We start from the raw sequence: 22,983 nt of genomic DNA on the forward strand, positions 1-22,983 counted from the left end.
TGTTCAAAGCAACAAAATTTCAAACTTACAACTCGTCATGAAATTCAAATTACGTAAATACACAGTAAATTTGTTGAAATATTTTTAACGCAAAACATTCGATGATTTCAGTCAAAAACAAGCTGTCGTTTTTACATCGCTTAAAACACGACAACTTTTGGTTGACTGGAAGCACTGCCAATGTCTCGGTCTGCTGCATGGCAAGTTGGAAAGCACATTAAGCAACCAAGTAGAGTTTGAAAATTAACAATTTTATTTTTCAAATAAAACAATAGTAAGATTCAACCAAGCATGGGTAACATTTTGCATAAAAATGAAGAAGTAGCTTATGCGGAATACGATTGTAAAGTAAATAAAAACTAAGTCAGCATACAACTGTCATGATTATTCAGCAAATTCCAATAACAACTTGGTAACGTTTTAATAAACAGTCGCGTCAAGAAACGATATCTTTGTTAGCAAGTCTGTCTTCATTATAAAAACAAAAAGAAAATAAAAGAAAACTATCAAATATAAGCAGCCAGGTTACATTTCCCATAATTGTACTTTCCCCATATCTAGTCAGATACTAACGTTTACAAAAGCCAAGTATAAAAAATGTGCAAAAGTTTTCATCACTTTAAAGACAAAACTTACTTAAATTGTGGGTCAAAGCAGAACATTTTTAACAAAAGTTGAAGTTCTATTCCACAGACAAATGTTTAACCATGTGACAAAGCTTTAACAATATCCTATCACACAGTCAACATTATAATGCTGTAAGATAATTCTAGTAGTTTGAAATGAAATCTTCTTAGACCTGTAGAGATTTTTTGTTAATTGCCCAAGACAGGTAGTTGCACTGCGGTTCCTTGTTCTTAGTGGTTTAGTCCAGATCTCAAGACAGAATCCAATATTTGTCTTCTAGACTTTTTTTTCTTACGGTAGGCTTAGGCTACATAAAGCTCTTTATAAAAAAAAAGCATTAACCTTTGTAGGGCTATTTAAAACTGAAATATTTAATAAATTTTTCAAATTTTGAGATATTACGTTTTAATAAAAAAAAGTTCTTAGTTTTGTTTCGTGGGAAACATATTTTGTTTTTGCTGTAAATTCAAACGAAAATGACACTAGTTACCAAAATTATTCAAGAACGAGTGCTCAGCTCCAAAATATTTCGAAATTTTAATACACTTTGCTTCGACACAAATTTCGTTGTCATTATTTCAAGTTAAATATTATGAGCAATTTTTTTCTTGACCAATAAAAATTTGTTTTGAACCACCCTGTAAGTTTTTTCAGCCTACATTTTGATGAAAAATGATATTGTTTCAATCACTCAATAAAATCTTTAAAAGTTAGAAAAATAAATTAAAAAATACTTTTAAAAATTAATTTTAGTAACCTGTAACTTCAAATGTGGAGCCAAAGCCAACCTTTGGAAACCCATTGCTATTAAACGGGGTCAATCCATTTTTTCGCCCCCTGTTGCGCCGACAGTGATCTTGGTAGAGCGAAACCAAATCTCTTCTGTTTGAGTTGTTTTTTCGACTTAAAGTCGATGCATCTGAACTGCTACGTGATCTCCCAAACTCTCCCAGCTTGGAGTTCATAAAGCTTGAGCTTGGACCCACAAGACTGTTCAGAGATGTGTTTGATGAGGAAGCAGATGAGGATGTGATTAGCACTCCTGAATCTGACAACGAGCAAGCTTCAACTTGCTTGAACACATCCTCAGAACTGTTTGCTCTTACTTGTGACAAGGTTAAAGTCCTTGGAATTTGGACGGAGGATGGTTCACTTGCGATGGCGTTTCTTCGTCGCTGATATCTCATTGATGCAGGTGGCTTTGTTTCTTCCTCTTCCTCTTCAATGTTCTCAGGAATGCATGAGATGTTTCTACTTGTATCAATTAGATCTTCCGTGTTGATTGGTTCGGTAAAGTTCTTGAACTGGTGCGCATTTGGAAGGCGCAATATAGGAGCAGTAGCTTGTCTTTTCAGCGTGTTAGTCAAGGAAGATACTAAAACTTCGTTCGCATTACTATTGTGATGATTGTGTGCGATATTTTTAAGCGCTTCAGATGCACATGTGCAAGCGTCTGAATTCAACACTGAAATTTTGTCTTGAATTCTGTAAGAATTTTTTCTTCGATGACTGCTAGATGGCGATCTTGGACTGAGTCTTGAAAACTCACGCCATAAATTTTCAAACACTTCGCTCGATTCGTTCCTTGATTCTTTGACTGATATTTCACGGAAGACATGACATCCCAAATCCCGCGCGAGGGCGACGCCTTCTTCGAACGAAACCATTCTTTCTCTCTCTGCTAAATCAACTTTGTTCCCGACCAGAATCCAAACGGGTGTAAAGTTCGCTCTCAATTTCGAATGCGTGTAGCTTGCAATGAACTTTAACCTTGTCAGCTCATCAAAGCTGTATTTGTCTGTGACGTCATAAACAAAAACGAAGCTTTCTCCCCATTTGCATTTGTCTTCCAACATCAACGGGTTGTCTGCCTGAAACCATAGAAAAACCTTCAAAATGTATTTGCTACCATTGGATGATAAGTTTACACTTACATGAGCTTTGATATCTTGAAAGTGTTGCTAGTCAGCACACAAAACTTTCCTTTTATGTTTATGCAAAACTAAATCGTTACCAAACGTTTTTATCAGGTAAAAACTTAATCTAGTTTTCACATCACTTTTCATTTCAATTGCACTTTTGTAACTTTTTAGAGTAGATTTAAGATTTTCCACTGTGTTTGCAACTCACTTAGATAAGAAAACCGAAGTGAAAATATAAGTTACGAGGACTGAAAAAAAGATAAATTAGCTTAACTAAAAATGTCGATAAATAAAGTAATATTAACAGCATATAATTTCTAAAGTTAAAAGATATTCCTCACTTGTCCAGCTGTGTCCATAATTTCAAAGTTCACCAATTGCTCATCAATGACTGTTGTATGTCGGTAAATAGTTTCTAAAATAAGAATAAATATGTGTGAAGGAACGTTTGATCTGCGTTGCGGGTCTGATTGGCATATGTATTTTGAAAGCTATCAACAACCTCTATTGATCAACATTCTAAACAGTCTTGCGATGACATATCAAAGCATTCTTAGCAAAGCTTGCATTCAGTTTTTGTCACAAAATACAGACTGTATCATAATGATGAAAAAAAAGGTTACGCTTCGATTGCAATCCCTTGAGGCAACTTATCAGAATCTTCTATCAAAGCTACTGCATTGTGTCAATATCATACAAAATCATCTTCACAGCAAATGGCAACATTGTCTGCTTTCAAAACAAATTTTCTTGATGTTTGATCAAACACAGTCTGAAGATTAACGTTTGCCCAAAAAAGTCATGTCAACATGGTTCATTTACAAGGGTTAAAAATCTAAGTGTTGAAAAGAATCACTACTTATCTGGAGGCAGTGTGTGGCCTTTCAAGTTCAAAATAATAACAAAGTAAACAACCTCACCTAACGTCGGGTCGTAGTCTCCTATGAAACGCTTTGTCACGAACCGTACCGACATTGCTGCAAAAGAAGTTTTAAGCATGATACGTTTTAATTCGATTGAATCACTTTACTATTAAGTAACCAAGAAAGCAAGCCAAAGATGACTTTTTGGTTTCGGCAACAACTGAAAAAAAAATCGTTTTTATTTTCGTTTGTTGCGACAGCATACAGTGGCAAGTAACCTAATGTAAAGGTAAATATATTCAGCTTGCCTGTAGCTAAAAAGCAAACTAAAAACTCGACATTCTTTTTGAGCAATTGGTAGAAAGTGATGTAAATTAGTTGCAACCGTGAACAGACAGCGCTTCAACGCTTAAAAAGGAGAAAGCAATCGGTGTTTGACAACATGTCAAACGAGACACCAAAGACAACAACAATTAAGATTTTTCTTAAAACATATTGCAAATTGGATGAATTCTCATTATCTTGTTTTATTTTTAGCAGCTCCTTAGTACTACCTTTTATGGTTGTCCAAAACGACTTGTTCTGAGCAAAACAAACATTTTTACAAATATTTCAATTCGAAATGAAACGAAACCAACAAAAACGTTTCATGCCAAAACAAATAATTTCGCAATATTTTCTGCTTTGAGCATCTTACTGCTTTGGTATATTATGGCAAAGTATACAATGAAATGTGTACTTGAGCATTACTGCTAAACAAAATCTGTTAGTTGACCACTTTACCTTGTTCTTCCATTTATAGAAGAATAAAACCACATGTGTGACTGTGAAAACAGTTTGTACTTCTTTTTTTAAAACTTGGTTTTACGTAAAAAAAAATGTTTTTACAAAAATCAAACGATTTTTATAGAAAGATGTCGGCCTACAAATAAAGCTACATGAATGTTATGAAAGTTTTGTAATAATTGGCTTTTAAAAATGTAGTGTGGCACTCTCGGCCAGTTCTTACATTTACTTTTTGATTAAAAAGAAGAAATTTCTACAACGCTGTTTCAGATGTAGCCTGAGTTTTTTATTGCTAGTTACTTAAATATCTTGAACCATAGACAAATAAAAACCTTAGACTTAAATATCTGTCTACCAAATATTCAAGGTCAATCTAAATTACTTCATCCAAGCGAAGAACGACAAACTCTATTTTCTAAGCATTTTAGAAATCTCTGATATGGTTTTAATGGCAATTACATAAGTTTTGGGTCGAGTTCAAAGTGATTATATCAAACCAAACAGGCAATTGACGAAAAAGCGAACTTGTTAGGAGGCGCCGGTCCCACTTATGAGCGCGGTTACAAAGGTACGGCTGGCTGGCTATGCAAAATGTTTACACACAAATAACTTACATATCATTCTTAACCGTAATACACTGTGGTAACGACAGCACATGGTTATTACTTTCAAATGCACTGTCAGTTCTGTATGATCGACATATGACGCTATTTTCACTTTAGTTTAATATTTAAAGCTATTGGGTTGAAATGAAATCACTTAATAGTTTGATGGAAGTGATGTCTGTGACCTAACTTTTGCAAATTCGATTAAGATCAAAGAAAAGTCTCAACTTTGTCTCTGCAGGAAACTGAGTGAGAAGCACGAAGACATTTAAAAATGTTCATTCACTGCAAAAATGTTATGTAATGAATGGAGCATTATGTGAGAAAACGTTGATGCTGTTGAACTATTTGTTTGATGTAATAATAACTGATCGACTGGTAGAAGACACTTTGCCGCGCAAGCAGAATACCCTTTGGGTTACAAACGCATCAGCTATTTCCCAGACAGCAAATCAGTCATTTTTACATTTTTTACGTTTGTAGACGTTGAATCAATGTAAGAAAAGACTCATTTGCTGTCTGGGTTAGAACTGGAATGGTAGGCTGTGTAGAATTGTAGATTTCCAAATAACCACTCTTTAAAAAGACTGAAAAAAAACATTTGCCTAACCATTGAAGTGAACTAACGAAAGAAGATTGTTTTTAGCATACTTGATAAACAAAGAAAAACATTTATTTTGTACTGAAAAATAACAAAAAAATTTCTTAAACTTTTGCGTAAAGATGTTGTTGATACTACGTTTTTGAAGATTTTTAAAGAAATAATTACACATTTCCAAATACGAGCAGCATTAATTATTATTATTATCAATGCCACAAAGATATCCTTCCAACAAAAGCACCATGTACGCGCAAAAAGCTCAAAGTTATGTCAAAGCAGTAATTTCTTGAAATTGTAACGTCATAACTAAAGCCAAAGTTCGTCAACATTTACGAATATATTCGTCCATGCAAAAGGCGACCCAGCATTGACATTCAAACAAGTGATTAAGATTGATATTGACCGGTAGAAAAATGATTGAAAAATGTGTTATAATGATAATTTTTTTAATTTTCAACAAACAGTTTTACGTGTTTATTACAATAGTTTTCTAGTAACAAACCACTGCCGCATTAAATTGCCAACAGTTTTGATACGTCATCGTCGTACGATCGTGTTTATGATGAAAATGTCTACAATTGTTATTAAGCTGTAAAGAATTTTGTTTTTTTGATGCACTATTTTACTGTCACAAATAGATGTTACGACAGTTAAGCAATATCAAATGCGCTGTGCGTAAGTCATTTATTCTCTTTATGGTAATAAACGCTGTTGACACATAAAATCGCGGAAAAACCCTAAAATACAAAAAATATGTGGGCATTGGTCACCCAAATCTAAAGCATCGATAACATTCAAAAAGACGATAATAGTAACGAAAAATAGAACGTTGATGATGAAAAATGGATTCAAGCAAAACAAAGTCCAGCAAAGACTTACTTGTGAGCAGCTTATTGTATCTATGACCATAGAGGCAAAGGTTGACAAAAGACAGCGTGAGAAACACTGCGCCATTTGACAAATAAAACCGTTTTACTAAATTATAAGTGAGACAAAAGTTTGGCCTTTTGATCCATTTTAATTGTCTCCACTCTCTACCCCTGAGCACAATTCTACCTATGCATGTAAGATAAGGGAATGTAGGACAAACTCTATGGTACGGAAAATAACCAGCCTGGAAAATATCCTTATTTATCAAAAAAGAGGATACTTTCTGAGTAGATGTTTTCCCAGTGAGGAATTTCCAGTTTTCGTGTAGATATTTTCTGTATGGATACTTTCCAGTCGAGATATTTTCTGTGTTGATACTTTCTATATGGATTTTTTCCGTAGGAATTTTTACCGGTTACCGTGATAAAGTGCTCTTTTGATGCTAACATGTTTGCAGTGCCAATCGCTTTATGCTGCTGTTGGCTAATCCTGCAGTTTTTATATTTTGAAAATGACGCTTGAGTTGTATATTGGACTATGCTTTACAAGACTGTTTACATCTGTAGTACTTTGGTTTTCGAAGCGTTTTCTAAACATGAGTTTACCATCCACATTTTGGGTTCTTTATATTTTGGTAAAACAAACAAGCAGTTTGTGGGATAATTCAAACTTTTTGTGACCTAGCTACACTTTAATGGTCACAATTGTTTTGTTGTACATCGCCATAGTGTTGACTATAAATCACACAGGCTATTGACTTAAAAAATACTGAAGAGACGATTAGTCAAAGTGTTAACATTCCTTTAAATTTTTTTAAACTATTTGGTCCTTAATTCCTTTGTAAAAGGATAAGCTCTGTTCAAACAAACTTTTAAACATTTTTTCACAGTTCAGGTTAACAAGCATGTGCTGTCAAGAAAGGATTTTGTTGCTGATCATTATCGTAACTGCATCTGTTTGTTGAGCTATCCTTGAACTTATGATTTGACACTTGCAATGTATTGTATTTCGCCTCCTTAGGAGCAGAGTTACAGCTGAGAACTCATAAAGACTGAGCTGTATATTCTTGCTTCCTAAAATTTCAAACACTCGTCCACCGAAGAAAATAGCAAAGAGGGCAATGAAATTTCTCGGTCACCATGAATTCGAATACGCATCTCCATGGACAACTTGATGTAATTTTAACACTTTCATGTGACTTTTGTCAATAAAATAATGACGATTAAACATATTCTTGAGCTTCATTTGGTACCCACACTAATCAAGTTAAATCGAACAATTAACGTTCTATCACATGTCAACATTTCAAAGCTTTTACAATATCAAACTGCTAAAAAGCAAGCGAAGTTAGATGCTTTTTAAACTTTAACTTTATTTTTGCCTACTATAACCCATGCGTTACGTAACAAACCGAACAAACTTAACAAATAAACGATAATTCGAATCGACGCAACATCAACCTCAGAAAACCCAATATTTCAGGCACATTGCATGAAACTAATCTTTGGGAAATCTAATTTTGACTAGGTTGAAACAAGGCAAGCGTAATAAGGATGATTAAAAAATTAAACACTTAGACAATATCAAAACAAATTACAAGTCTGAAATTCATGGCGGAATTATAAATAAAAACGAAAGACACCATTAAATGGAGACCGTTCATAAAGGAGATCTCAGCCTATCAAGCTTGATCAATCTGTTGAAATAAAGAATAACTTTCATGATAGTACTTTCCTATCCAAAATTTTATCCAGACCTTAAATCAATGTAAAAACTGGTTGATTTGCTGTCTGGGTATGTCTTGAAAAGATTGCTTCTACACACAAAAAAACAGTAGGATATGCATAAGTTTTATTTTTACACGAAGTATTTGTGGTCATGGAGACAAAACCATTCATTTTTGTCATAAAAATATAACTAAAGTTAAAAAATGTGCTTACTAGCATCAAGTACCACAGCGTCACAGTAAAAAAAAGATGCAAAGCACTGATATCCTCTCCCTAACGACCAATAACCCTTGGAGCAGCTTGTTTAACAAACAACATCATAGAGAAAAGTTGATTTTTTCTATAGGCTGTACCATGGCTGTACACTCACTGTGTACAGCATGATGGACCATACTGTACATTTGAAATTTGTTGATTAGAATGCCTGTGATTCAAAAAAAACATTGTAGATTCTAAAAAAATATTGAAACAAAAACAACAAAGATTGTAGAGCAACAGTAACTTGTAGCCAATGTTGATAAACCGTAAAACAAGGTGTTTTTACCAAACTTCACTTATTAAGAAAACTGTGAATTTAAGGTGAAAACAGTTGAAAATAATACGCTAAGATCACGCTTCATTCTGTTAAAAGCTTTTTCAATGCCAAAGTAAAGTTTATTGTTTGATTTTGACGTTCCAGTTCGCTATTATCTTTGACTAATGTACGTTGGAATGTTTGCTGAAAAGCTAGACTGACGCGGAGATGCCCGTTTTAAACCCAAACCAATAGTTTTCTAAGAAACTTTACTCTTCTATACTTCAAATCACGCCTCAACCTTGTATCACTTATGCTGCGCGTTAGATAAGCAGAAACAAGACCCAGTGGTTTGATGTCGAGTTTTATTTCACCGATATTCTTGAATTGGCGATACCGTGACAAATACCTTGAAGAGTTTTATGAATCGTAAATGTATAAATGCTTTAAGCCAATGAACGCTTCGTTTTCTTCATTTGTGCTTTTCAGTGGAAAACCTTTGACACCATATTATGGCATCGCAGTATCTCCAGTCGATAAACATGAATGATTTTCAATAATAATTTTTTTTATCATAAACAGATAAAAATCTGTCTATGGTTGAAGAAAGTCACCTCTTTACCAAAATTGTAGCGACTTCGTTTATCGCCTTCGTTAATTCAAACTAACGCTGTCAAATTCAACATTTTTAACTTAATTAAATGACACTTCGTTACATAAGAAGCTGAATTCAATAGAAACCAAATGACGTTATTATCGACAAATACGTGATTGTCAAACAATTTATCAGATCAATATTTCCCAATCGTTGCGACTCTATTTATTTTTCTCTTTCGGACTGGTTCAAGCAAACAGTATCGAAACGCAACTGCGTCAAACTGCATTGAATCAATTTTGTTAATGTACTCTACTCCAGTTCATTGACCTGATTTGTCGAAAAGAAAAAAAATTAAAAGTTATTAAAACTAACTTTCTAGGCTAACATTTGGTGTTTAAACATAGGCTAGGCTCTGGATGTATCTAATGTATCGAAAATCATGCGTTTGTCAAAGTTTTTTAGTTAAGGAAAGATTTCAATGCACGTCTTCAATATACTGAGCTGATACGTCTGCAAGTTCTTGCAAAAAAGCACAAGTTTTATGCTAGTTTACATATTACTGGCGAAGTGGTAAATAAAATTGAGTAGCCTAGACTTCATCGAAACTATTTGTAATTTTTTAATACATAACTTTTATTAATGTGGTTATTCAAAAAGAATGGGTTATTTTTGTCTAAAAATTAAGAAAAGACCCAGTGGTTTGATGTCGAGTTTTATTTCACCGATATTCTTGAATTGGCGATACCGGGACAAATACCTTGAAAATTTTTATGAATCGTAAATGTATAAATGCAATGTCTTGTATGTCAACAAGACATTTATCGACTAGAGCTAGGGAACACCTGAATTTGAATTCTATACAGAAAAGCGCAATTAAAGATCACATTTTCTTATGTACAGAATGCCAAAATAACGTTTCTGTCAAGCAATTTGAGATCATCTATAGAGGCAGGTCTGAGTATCAAACTAAGATCTTGGAAGCCTTGTACATAAAACGTCACAATCCACTTTTGAACAGACAATTGTATGCTTGCGGCTCGTCTGTCTTGCGCTCTGTATTTTAAAATTAGTTTTTTCGCACCTTGCCTTTCTACCATATCGTGTGATCTGTTTAACACGTTTTGATGCAGTTACCTTTGATTCTCGTGGACCAGCTCAGTGGCCGAGTGGTTTCGCCTTCGGCTCTGGTGCTGGTAGATCTGAGATCGATTCCAGGTCGGGTCAAACCGAAGACTTTAAAAACGGTACCGATTGTGTTCTATCCTGCATGGCGCAGTGAGAATGAGTCGGGTAATAATGTGATAACATCGTAAACCTGATATAAATTAAAAATGAGCCCTGTCGCTAAAAGACCTTAGCTGTTGTAGAGTGACAATAAATAAAAACCATAACATTATTATTATTGATTCTCGTGGAGCCTATCGTTGAGTTTGAGCTAGTCAGAAGTACTGTGCAGTTTTTGTCTTTTCCTGTTGATAGATTTAGTTAACCACTGTATTTTATTCAGATGTAGTTGTTGTATGTATATTACTCCTGAAGAGGACATCTTGTGATGTCGAAAACGTTCGATATTTAATTTGTTGCGTAGTTTTGTGTTAATAAACTTGAAGATGTTAAACTTGATCACGTTACTCGGCTTCATATGCCTATGGTTCAAATTAAGAAAAGATACCAACGAGAAATTACGACAATGACTTAAATTTAGGTTATTCGGCATTTAGAAAAAACAACTTATAAAAATGCATAGTCAATTTTGATATTCTCTACTTAGCTTTCATATTAATATTTTTGTCATTTCGAAAACCTATAGGACTCTATTTTAAATGTGTGGGCTTGTGGATTACCACGTGTAATGTTCGCATTGTCATAGCATTGGTATTTTTGACTTTAGCTTACAAATCAACATAGTCACATAGAACTGTTGCTCCATGAAATATGTTAGCGAATATTTTTCATTGCTGCGGTGTCGTGCACCCAACAGCTATGCTATTGAACACGTTAGATGTGATGCAGAGTTAATAATTCTAAAAACAACTTTATGATTTCTTCTAATCCAACATAGCAAATTTTTATTTATTTCTTTGTTTTTTTACTTAGATAAATTTTAAAATTTCACTTACTCGTTTTTTCTCTTTGTTTCTCTGAATTTAAAATTGTACTAATATGTTGCGACCGTGCCACGATATCCTGTTTCAGTATTAAGCACACCCTAACGTTCACGTTTTGTCGCTTCTACCTCTTTCTAAACCTCAGCTATGTTTGAAATATATTGTTTTTCGTTGTGAAAGTCAGAAATAAAAACAAACTGAACTGAATTACTTTCTGATGAATTGGTATAGCATTTGGAATTTATAGGCACTGCATCTTAGTCATTCAATCCGATAGTCAGCCATTTCCGAAAAATGGAGCCAATATGAACGTTTTAGACAAAACGATGCCATTCGCTCTTCCGTCTCTAAACAAAAAAGACTTTCTGGCCAAGTGGTCTCAAACGACTCGAGAAAATAACATTTGACTAAAAATTGAGCTTTTTGATTTAAAATTGAGCGTTTTTGGCTCCTGGGACTCCAACTAAGTTACAATTAGTGTTCTTTACATTGTTTAAAATAGTGTGCTTACTGCTTACATCCATTACGTCTACCGTGGCCAATCTTTAGGTGGCCATACGTCTACTAAACTAAACAAGTGATCATTTTACAAAATCTCAATTTAAAATCTACCTTACACCTTATCTACCTTCATCTACCTTCACCTTACAAAAAAATTGCAACAACTTGATATTCCGTGACGTGACTAAATGCTCTTTTGATGTATTGTTGTGGAATAATTACAATGTTACATTTACACTACCGGTACATTGCACGTTGTTTGTATTTCAAGTGATAGGGAGTTAATTCCATGGGTCCAAAATTGAACTAAAATGAAGAGCAGGAATTTATTAAAAAACATACTGCTTTTTATGCTAAATGTTTTTATCACCGTTTTGATATTAGTTTTGATATGATGCATCAAAAGTAATTTCAAAAATTACGTTACCACCACGAGATAAACTATATTAAAACTTTAGATATTTTGTTATTGCTGAGGATGTTGGGTGTTGGTGAAACCTTTGATACAGTGAAACAAGGTTTCATGCTTAATTTCATTTAAGCCATGGCTCAACAAGCAACTCAGCTGTTGCGAGTAAGGTTAAAATCTATTGAAGTACCGATAAAAATCAAGCTGTTGGTGGAAGAATCATTACAAGAGATTAACCAGACATAGCGGGGTAGCATACATTCACATCACAAGATTATAGTTGTACATGCAATCATCTGACTGTAAGTTGAACTACTGTACCTCAGGCAACGTCAGGTAAACAGATAACTTGTAGATGACGTCCTTGTTCTTAAATTACTATGTAGACTGCATTTTTATTATACAACAACAGTAGACAAAATTAGGCTACAATTCTCAAAATATTCGGTTATGTTCTGATACGGTTGCGACAACGTTTCTATTTCTACATGATTTATATTAGGTGGTGATGGCAATTGTAGTAAATTTTTATATTTTTGCAAACAAACCATTCAACAAAAGTGGTAATTTAAGGAAAAAATTCACAAACAAAATAGTGAAATCGTACACACTAAATCCCTATCTGAAAGATTTTGAGCTAAAGACACTCTTCTATGAATCGAACATTTCCTTTTTTGTCGGAAATTGTTTATGCAATCTTCAAAGCTACTGTAGAAAGCAAAACTTTCTCAGAATTTGACAGCTAGTTGCACGCTTACATAAAAAGTGAACGTGCATGCGCATGTACTCAAGAATTTTGAAGCCTTCACTTTAAGCCCGTTGTGATGTTGTTTGCAATTTTTTTCAAAAGCAACCTGTTGTACAGAATCAACCAGAAATATTTGGACATGCTGCTACTTTTTCAAACTTTTATTATAGTTCTTGATTGAGAGCAGAAAACGCTTTCTTTTGTAAAATTTTTCGTTTTTCTGGTATATTGGTGCACTTTCTTCATGAACGTGCTTCAGCACCGTAAAATCGCTGGTCTGAATGAGTCATGGACCAATGAAAATCCAGTTTCTATTCTTTTGAAGACAAAGGCTTCTTTATGAAATAAAGGTGAAAAATTCTTGTTTCTAAAGTAGGCTATATGTTTTTCAATTTTTTTTCGGTCGAGTTATGTTCTATCTGCAAAAAATGTGATGATGACAAGTTTAGCCCAAACTTAATCGACCACTGAGGGCGCTGTCAGGAATCCGGAAGTATTTTTCTTTAAATAAATTTGTCAGCCACCTCTTAATATCTTGATACTGCTGCTTTCCGGCTCAAAATCAAAAAATATGTTTCAAAAAATAACAAAAAATCATCATTTTCTCCCAAACGAACATCACATCCGGCCACTCAGAAGAGCATACATCACTTTGTTCCACAACAAAGATGCCAAGTTGTGGAATAAAATCAAAGAATTTAAATGTTAATTATTAAAGAGCGGCAATAAAACGTCATAGTCTGCTTGGCTAAACGATTTCCAATCAATAACAGCCAAACAGATGCATCAGAAGCAAAAGGAAAAGGGTTTGTTTATCTCGTAAAGATGCGTTTTGAGAGTGGATTTTATTTGTTCAATCCCATTGATCAACAGCACATTAGTTTTTCAACCGCATTCTATTCTCGCACGATAAACGCACATCTTGATTTTAACTTTCCAAAATCACCATTCCAATCTGTTAATTTAATTTTGATTAATTTGAACAACGCTTTCTAGGCACTGAACAGTTTATATAAAACGTAAACAATAGATGTATTCAAACCAATATAAAGTAAATTAAGAATGATTTAAATCCAAAAGTTTAACTGTCAATCAGTTTGGAGAAAAATGCCCTTTTGTGGGTTGAGATACAACAAATTCAATAACGTTCCATCACTTGTTGGTGTATTTACCCAAAGCTGACATCCGTTTATTGATACAATCATCCGTACCCTTGACAGGCTATATTGTTTCTTTATATGATATACAGGGTATGATATATAAAGCAAAATAACTTAACTTTTAACTTTAACATTTGAGTTGATTTTTTTAATATGTTATAGTACTGTATCTTTTCCTAATAAAACATGTTAAACCAGCTAAAGTTAGCCTATGCTTCAACAAAGCAAACTCTTTACCAAAGGTTTAATATACAGTAGGCTACACTATAAAAGTAGACACAGAAAAAGTAATTTCGTGCATCTGTGTATAAGAGGTAGCACTGCAAAACAAAAGCATCATGTTATTACAGCTTATTGGAACAATAGACTATATTACTTGACTATAGAACACTTTGAAAGTTTAGGCGTCCAAACTTTGAAAAATCTCTTGATGTTGAGAAGCGTGCATCCAGACAAAAATATATAAGTTTTTCCGTTTACTTTGTCTGACCCACAAAACCAAATCGAGTATCTTTTCACATTTGGGAGAAGCCAAAGTTAAAACAATGCTTCCAGCACTTGATGCAGTTAGAGTTCCCCAGGCTATATTTTGCGAGTAGTGCAAGTTCTTTCAGCATTATCAAGATTTTTAATCTAACAAATTGAGCTAATCGCTTAAACAAACTGTTTTTGCAAATTATGCAAAACAGTGGTGGTCTTTATTGTCATGTTTTAATCATTTTACCACCACGTGCAAAACAGTTCAACAATACTAGGTTGCAAAGTATACAATTTCAAAACAAGCAGTAGGCACACAATACTATGCTGTAGATTTAAGCATTTGAAAATCTGAATTGAAAAGTTTCTCAAGTCCAAAATACGACTTTTGTGAAAAAGCAAGCTAAAGTTTTCTCAAAGTTATAAAATCTTTTATTTCTATGCAAACACCAGCGTGTGTTCAGCAAAATTAATTCGTTTTTCAAATCAAGTTTTGCTCAGGGACAGACATTGTCTATTATACAGAATATTTTTTGGTGATCATTCAATTTCCACAAAATGTGACTTGAGTAGCTTTTAAACTGAGGTCTTCATTTTAAGCACTTAAGCAGTTGTGGATTTTAGCTGCTACATCTACAATAAGATAAACTCATAGCCTTGGTTGAAAGAATGTAGCCTATGCATATTGCACACCACCGAGGTTATATAAGTTTATTCGGCGTAAAAGTGCCTTAGCTTTTCAATCCGGAGCTTAATCACTGGATTGAAACCTATTTACAGATTTTATGCAAACGTTACTGTCTCTTCACAAAAATCAATATTTGCTATGGCATTTTGGAAAGTATGTTGCTAAAAGCTTTTGTAGCGTTGAGTGAATTTGCAGAAGTAACATTTGTATGCTGATGATATTTGGTACAAAGACAACAAAAACGCATTAAGTTTTTGAAATTGTAGGTGCTTGAAAGGATTTAGCGACATGAAGACACGGCTTTTGAAATCATTCAGTCCCACTAATATGCTATGTGCTGACAGATAAACATGTTTAAAACTACGCTACTGAAAGGGCTTTTAGTAAATAGGATGATACAGGATAAAAAACAATGTAGAATTATGCTTTCAAGAATAAACCAAATATACAAAACCAAGGCCGTTGAGAGGATAATTTGTTTATTACAATCTACAAGGTTGTCGGAGTAGTCTAAGCGCTTCCATTTTAGCCATTTCTTCTCCCCTTGACACAACCGTTAGTTATAGTAGCCGTGTACGGTAACTAGATGTAGCCTATGCCATTAAAACACACACCGTACCTGTTTTGCCTACTCCTCCAACTCCCAAAACGACGACGCGGACCGATCTAGAGGTAAGCCCAGTGATGGCTGATTGGCTGCGGCGCATATGATGACGTTTCGGCAGGCTAGCCAACGCTGCCGATCCAACCGATATCGCCCGATGTCTAGCGTTGTTCATTTTGTCGTTGTGGATGCTTTCTTTGACTTTGTGATGGATAAATTCTTGCATCAAACTTTTGAAGATAAAACTTTAATTTGTAGATGTAGGTTTACAGTTTTCAGACCATCGGCAGAAATACATTAAGCTACTCTTGTAAAAATATTTGAAAAAAACGTATACTGAAAAAAATTCACAATTTTTAAAAATGTTTATCTCCGGCCTTTCCATAGCTACAAATTACACTGGTCAACACATTTTTTCGTTTTTTCAATGGATTTAGGGTAATTTTGGGGCGCTGAATCCGAATCTGGTGTTAGTTTTTGCTCATCACATCACGTTTATGAGATATGAAAACTTCTTTTAAATAACATTTTTACCGATTCAAGTTATAAAAATTATGTTGCGTTTAAGCACCCATATATCATGATATATGGAATAATGTTGAATGTCCCTTCAAGAAAAAAAAGTTTTTGTTTTTGACCAGTGTTATAACAGCCCAAAGCATGGCTATCACACAACCTACTGATTACACAAGAGCGGAAAATTTACAAATGTGCTTATGCAAGTGCATAATGTCCGACGTTCATGAAAGTTATTGACAAGATATATTATTTATAACTTCGAACTTGCACCGTTGTAACCTCAATATTGGACTTTTATATTCCAATTAATCAAAGACTACTCCTATACGTTCAGTTAATATTATTTTGAGTTGTTCCATTGGGTAACTTGTAACAACGTGACAGCATTTTTTAAGTTGATAAAGTGTGTTTATTTTCTTTGTGGCTGCATTACTCTGTGGCTGAAGTTTTCTGACTGTGCCTCAAAAATTAAAAACTACTTTTTAAGTTTCTGTGACATATTTCTGTATTTTTTCTAGTAATTTGCCACCCACTTGCAACTGTGCGACTTTCGCTAGACTAAGAATTTCGTAGATTAGTCGCTGTTTTCATAAAGAACAGACTTTTCACGTAGCACGCCGCCTTTTTTCTGCGCCTTTGTTGACTTAAATATAGAACGAACTGACGCCAAGTGCGTGTTCCAACTAAGGAAAATAATTTACGCAAAATCAGTAATAAATTCTTTCATAGTTTGTTGTATTTGCTCACACAACCAGACACACATTTTCAATCACGCGTCGCTACGAATACCGAAAACACTGCTTAATGCAATTTTGACTTCAGAAATAATGTTCTTGACAACATAAGTTTGCAAGTACAACTAAATGACCAAAAGTAGGCTAATGCTTTAACAACTTTTTACACAACCATCACCACTGCACATGTTGATCTTAAATACATCATTTGTCACTGTTTTATACACGCTTGTTGATTGCTATCATACACACCTAAGATCAGGGCCATTTTTCGTGTGATTGCACTTGCCCGCCAGTAGTACAAAAAGCAAACTCTCTCCCAGGTTACGTTTTACTTGATACAGCCACATAGTTTCCAATTCTCACCCCCTCACTGACACCATGTTATTTGTGGCCTTTGAGGTAATAAATTAGACGTAAACACAAAGTTAAAATCTTTAGCCTACTCAAGAGATTATGCTTGAGCTTGTCTGGTGCAATAATCAAAAACTAGAATTGTAGTGACAGTAGCAGCTAAAGGAGACTGGGCTCTTTTAGTATGCTCGGTTTCTCCAACTGGATCTTTGCGTTTGCAACAAAACGAAATTTATCCAGCATTGATTTGGAAAAACGCTGATCACTGTAAAAAAAAAAAAAAAGGAAATAAAACAAAATGGTAGAGGTGATAACAGAATATAGATCGTAGAGTGGAGCCTAATATCCTATAAAAAAAAAGAATAATATTGCAATACAAAATAGCGTCAAATAGAATAGGAAATGGCAATTCTATTTGTTTTGTCCACTGTGGAGCTGTTTGATCTTGAAATGTATTACAGTATTTCGAATTGATTTCTTTTATTTAGCCTATTGCTTCTACAGATGCACATTTTAGGTGACAAATATTTTGTTCACAAAGATTGATAACCCGAAGCATTAGTAACGAAAGCATAAAAAGTTTTCTTTTGAATTTGCTTTTTTCTCCATCATCGTATGGGCATTGTTGACAAGACAATTCTGAACACCAACGTCAAAAAACGCTTTCTTTATCAGATTTTGTAAAATTCCGACTTCTATCTTCACTAAGTCTTCACTAAATACTTTGTTTATATCATTTCTAGCGAATCTGAGACTTGTGTCCTCAGTTGACTTCGCATATTTTCAAGCAAACATATTTTAAATTAAATTTGAAACAACATTATAATTGATATATTCTGTTATCTAATTTTTTTTTTATCTGCACAGCTGTTCATTCACGAATACAATGTAACAAAGAAGGCATAGTGTAAACAGACCAAACATACTTTCCAATTTTTTTAAAGAATATCTTGACTGATCTTCTATTCAATTGGGCGTGATGCGAAAAATATCTTTCACAAGTATTTGTTTAAAAATGTTCGGATGCAGAAAGAACAGTTTGTTTAACAAATGAAGACAAATGCGAAAGGTCATTGAAACTTCATCTTCGTTTGCGTTAGTCTAACGTTAGGTAACGCTTAAAAAGGTTTGAATTAACACATCCAAACAGGGTGTTTTAAAAAACTATCTGACCAATTTTTAGTTCTATCATTGTCATAAGCCCAGTAATCTCAATATGAAAGCGGTACTTGCAAGATGATGAAAACAAACTTCGCTGACCCAAAAGCAAGGGATGTTGTGTGAGTGACCGCTTTCAAATGGGTTTATTCGCATTTTGGAGTGGCCAGTGAGAGATATATACTACAGCTTAGAGAAGTTTCTACATTATTTTTACACCTTTTCGTCGTCTGGCGACTGAAGCCTTACAATCTTTTACGTGACTAACAAAACTGGTACCGGTAATGGCCCAAACTAAACAAAGTTATACTCACTCCGCTCAATGCATTGTGAAATTTTTCTCATGAAATAAGGGAGATACAAAATGGAAAAATATTTTTATGTAATCTTTGCAATTTGTGTTAAAAATAGAAAGACAACTTTTTGCTGGCCTTAATGGAGGAAATAAAAATTTAGATATTTTTGAAGCTATCAGACCACAAAGGCTACAGCGGTAAAATCGAAATTCTTGAAATTTGTAAGGTTTACGAAATTAGACTCTAAAAAATCTCTAAAAAGCATTCTTTGTTACAAAATGCAGCAAGAAGTATTACCGCTTTAAATATGTCAACAACTTTGTGGTTTCAAATCTGACGGTTTGATTTACAAACCGATTCAGACTGTTTTTTTAAAGAAGGGATTAAGCAGCGGATATTAAAGCTTTAGCACCTCGTAAAGTAGTTTTTTGTTTTGTGAGTGTAAGCTTCACTTACCAAACCCCTCACCCGTTATCAAAACAAACTTTGCCATAAACAAAATTGCTCTATTTTTGACTTGCAGTTGCTTGCACGGCAGTATAGGCTATTATGCAGGAGAAACAACTTCACTTCCATTACGTAAAGCTAATTTGAAAAGAAATAAAAATCATTCAACAATCAACAGTCTGTCATACTGCCCAGCCCCAAGCAAGTCTGAGTATCTTGGACCAAAAGACTGACTGCTCTCAATCATGTAGCATCTCGGTATAGTTCCGTGATTCATTGCCAATGTTGGATGCTAAAAGATAAACCTTCGGCCACAAAGGTCTGAACAATGCCGACAACAAAAGAGCATAATCTGCGGCATGTAACCTAATTATAAAAAAATAAAAGCATTTTTCAACTCACACCACAAAGCTACTCTTTTATCGGATTGAGCAAAGCCACCAATTATTTTCTGTCGCTGCTACCTTGCATGTATAATTGTTTACTGTATGCTGATGCCAAATTATCCAAAATTATTTTTTTAAACTTCTAAATTAAAACGTGTTTTGTTGCTGTAAGAAACACAAAGACAGTTTAAAATACTCAAGCATGGTTTTCCAAATATTGTTTAGTTGGACCATACTGTATAACTTTTTGGGTCCTTTTAAACACATGCGTTTTTACATTCCAACTACGTTTGCAAATTTTATTTTTAGAAATTTAAAATGCGTTGAAAAGATGTAAACAACTGTTCATCTGTCCTTAACGTTAATTCAAACATGTTTACTATTGAACATTACAAACAACTTACTGTAGTTAGAAATATCTTGTTGGTTGCAACAATAAATGACAGTCATGAAGCGTCGCATCGTAAACTTAATAACTTTTACGATTACATTTTTTACGTGGCTATTTTTAGCCATCATAAACTCATTGTTGTGGGATTTAGTTGTGACTTGTTATGTTGTTAATGAGCTTAATTATTAACTACAAGGAGTCTGAAATAGTTCACTTGTTGGCATAGATATAAATTATGACATAATTACATTCACTTCTCTTCAGTTTAGACGGCCTTTACAAACACAAACAGTTGACACAGGCTGTGACAGCAAAACATGAAATGCTCGCCTTTCAAGTCAGATTCTGTCGTAGAACTATACAATTCTGGATTTGTGCTAGATAATTGTGAATAATGACCATTTGCTTTGTTGATATTACAAATGAATCAACATCAGTTTCAATAATTTTTTTTGGCTTCATTTTATTAAGTACAAATTAAGTGTCTTATGATTTTTGTTTTTACTTGTTTCCCAATAAAATGCAATTTCAACACATCTAACAACAGCCGAATCTTACCGTAGTACAGCAAGGGGTTCTACTTCTGTAAACTCAATCTGGAGCTGGTTTCATTGCAGAAGATGATCGCTAATAGTAATAGGATATATTTTTTCGATGACAAAGCTTGAAGTTTACAGACCCTTTGTTGAAATAGTGAATTGCTTAAAGCTTTTAGAAAGGGAAGTTTGCATATAATGCATAATATGAAATCTTCTTGATTATCTATATTCTAAGACTATACAGTATACACTCACAGTAGCTGCAACAAAAGTAGACAAGAATGTCAAAAATCTTTTCCTTGTAAGAGGAAACTCTAAGGTAAGTATATAGCAATACTTTGACCTGTCAGGTTTATACCTTGTGCAAGAGAAACGAACCCTGACAAGTACGGCGCAAAAGGTTTATTTGCTTTTGCATAAGCTTCCAATTAATTTTCTAAAACTTGTTAAAGTTGGCTTAAAATTTCAAATCGAAATATATTTTGAAACTGCCACTTTGAAAAGCTTTATTAATTAACAGGTGGTCCACTTGTCATGCCATATAGCTATTGCCTCCTGTGTGTAAACTTATCTGTCGTCAAAAGAAATGACGTAACCAAAATTTTTTTGAAGAAATCACACTTGCTTGTAGTGAATATATCAAAGTTTAAAATGCGTTAGGCATGTTGCTATATTTTACAATGCGATCGTCAAGGCGGGTATTTAGAACAATGGTTTTTAAACTGGTATTCGTGGAACCCTTAGAGATTTTTGATTGAATGCATTGGTTTTAGGAACAGGTAGCCTAGTGGAATTGGAGCTCTAAATTCAAAAGCTTATATTTAAAACAAGCTCACTTTTTCAAAATTTCCACTGAATGGGATTCATGAAAGTTCAGGGGGTTGCAAGCTTGATGCGTTTTAGAAAGAGTTTGTGATTACAAAACAAAAGATTATGAACCACTGGTTTTTGGTAAGAATATAAATTTGACTATGCTTGGCATTTGCCAACAGCACGTTTTTGGCAATGCTAACTTCAAACATTACGCATCACGTTCTTTTTCAAACATCAAGAATTTGTAGTTTTCATAAAATTTAAGCAGTATTGAAACAATTCAAACTGTTAAAAGATATGCTCGTCTTTTCAACAAGTTGGAAACACGAGATGTCTATTTTTAACCATTTGCCAAGGAAGGCGTGCATTAAATTTAAATGTTGCCCGATGTTATTTAAATGTTCTCGCAGAAGAGTTATTTTAAAGTGGTGATAGCCAAAGTCTTGTTTATTCAGAGTTATTTCAAAATTAATTCGTTTCAAAGCTATATTTTATCAGGTCATCAAAGCCTGAAAATTTAATCTGCACACGAAAATTACAACTAGAAAAAAAAATAGCTATAGAATTTATCATTTGATACATGATACTGTTACTGTGCAATTGTGCATGCTTTAGGTGTAGGCTACTTGAAGTTTGAAAAAAATTCAAATGCTTGTCAAGAATCTTGCAAACATGTATAATACGGTAGTTTCTTTTTAGATAAAGTTTTCCAAGTAAATTTGCAAATATCATTGCAAGATAAGTTTTTCACATTTCTTTAAACTATTTATTCTATGAGGTTAAATTTGCCGCGAAGAGAAAAAATTAGAGGGGTAACGCTTTGCGTCTGGCAACACTGTCAGTTCAATTTTCACCATTTAATTTCATTCTCCGAAGTTACTAAACTGTAGCCTAAATGTAAAGTGTTGCTGTTGCAGAACAGCTCCTATAAAACCAAAGCTTTTAAAATGGTATCTGTTGCAAGAGTAGGCACTAGGTAGCACCAGTAATCATACACCATTTTAACATCTTTGGTCTTGTTAAAAACTTTGCTGTAGCAAGCAGTATCAATTTTGCTGACAAAACAGCAAATGTATTTCGGAGTGGCTATTTTTACCCACATATTGCTATGGTCACAATCAGGTTTTGCCAGAGTTAGGATTAAAGTTAGGATGGGTTAAGCTAAGGATCTTTGCCCAGGACTAAAAAAATTTCCAAAATACAAGTTTTGTTTTCAACAGCTTTGAACTTTTCTCAAATTAGGGCAGAATTCCTTATCTGGCAATGCTATTGATCCATATCTAATCTAGTTTGAATTGCTGATTAGAGCAGCTTGTTAATGCTTGAAGATAAACAATAACAATAATATAGCGATAACTTTTTGCACAGAAAATATTACTTAGCAATAGTGCCTAACAGGTTAAGGTTTTAGTGCAGTGATGACACCACAGGGTAGACGTATATTGTGCTGCAGTACTAAGTTATGCTCTATGTTATAATCTGCAATAATGGGTAGGCATTACCCGGCATTATTAGTCATTAGATTATTCAGTTTTGTG

General features: G+C 34.0%; 1 protein-coding gene across 1 annotated transcript; it reads right to left on the reverse strand.

Annotated features, from left to right (window-relative positions):
• LOC145783207 (uncharacterized) lies at window positions 1-16,105 on the reverse strand. Its single transcript, XM_082595009.1, has 4 exons — window positions 15,824-16,105; window positions 3,470-3,526; window positions 2,891-2,964; window positions 1-2,498 (listed from the first exon to the last, which is right to left on the reverse strand). The coding sequence occupies exons 1-4, from the start codon at window positions 16,032-16,034 to the stop codon at window positions 1,377-1,379; spliced, it is 1,464 nt and encodes a 487-aa protein (XP_082451135.1). The 5' UTR covers window positions 16,035-16,105; the 3' UTR covers window positions 1-1,376.
• Between the last annotated feature and the right edge of the window lie 6,878 nt (window positions 16,106-22,983).

The sequence above is a fragment of the Aplidium turbinatum genome, chromosome 14 (assembly GCF_918807975.1).
Source record: "Aplidium turbinatum chromosome 14, kaAplTurb1.1, whole genome shotgun sequence".
Lineage (NCBI taxonomy): Eukaryota > Metazoa > Chordata > Ascidiacea > Aplousobranchia > Polyclinidae > Aplidium > Aplidium turbinatum.

Excerpts from the sequence above, each read along its gene's own strand:
- LOC145783207 (XM_082595009.1), bottom strand. The coding sequence starts at position 16,034 with ATGCAAGAATTTATCCATCACAAAGTCAAAGAAAGCATCCACAACGAC. Across the intron at positions 3,527-15,823 it reads TGGAGGAGTAGGCAAAACAG|CAATGTCGGTACGGTTCGTG; the intron begins GTACGGTGTGTG and ends CTTCTTTTGCAG. Across the intron at positions 2,499-2,890 it reads TTATGGACACAGCTGGACAA|GCAGACAACCCGTTGATGTT; the intron begins GTGAGGAATATC and ends CTATGGTTTCAG.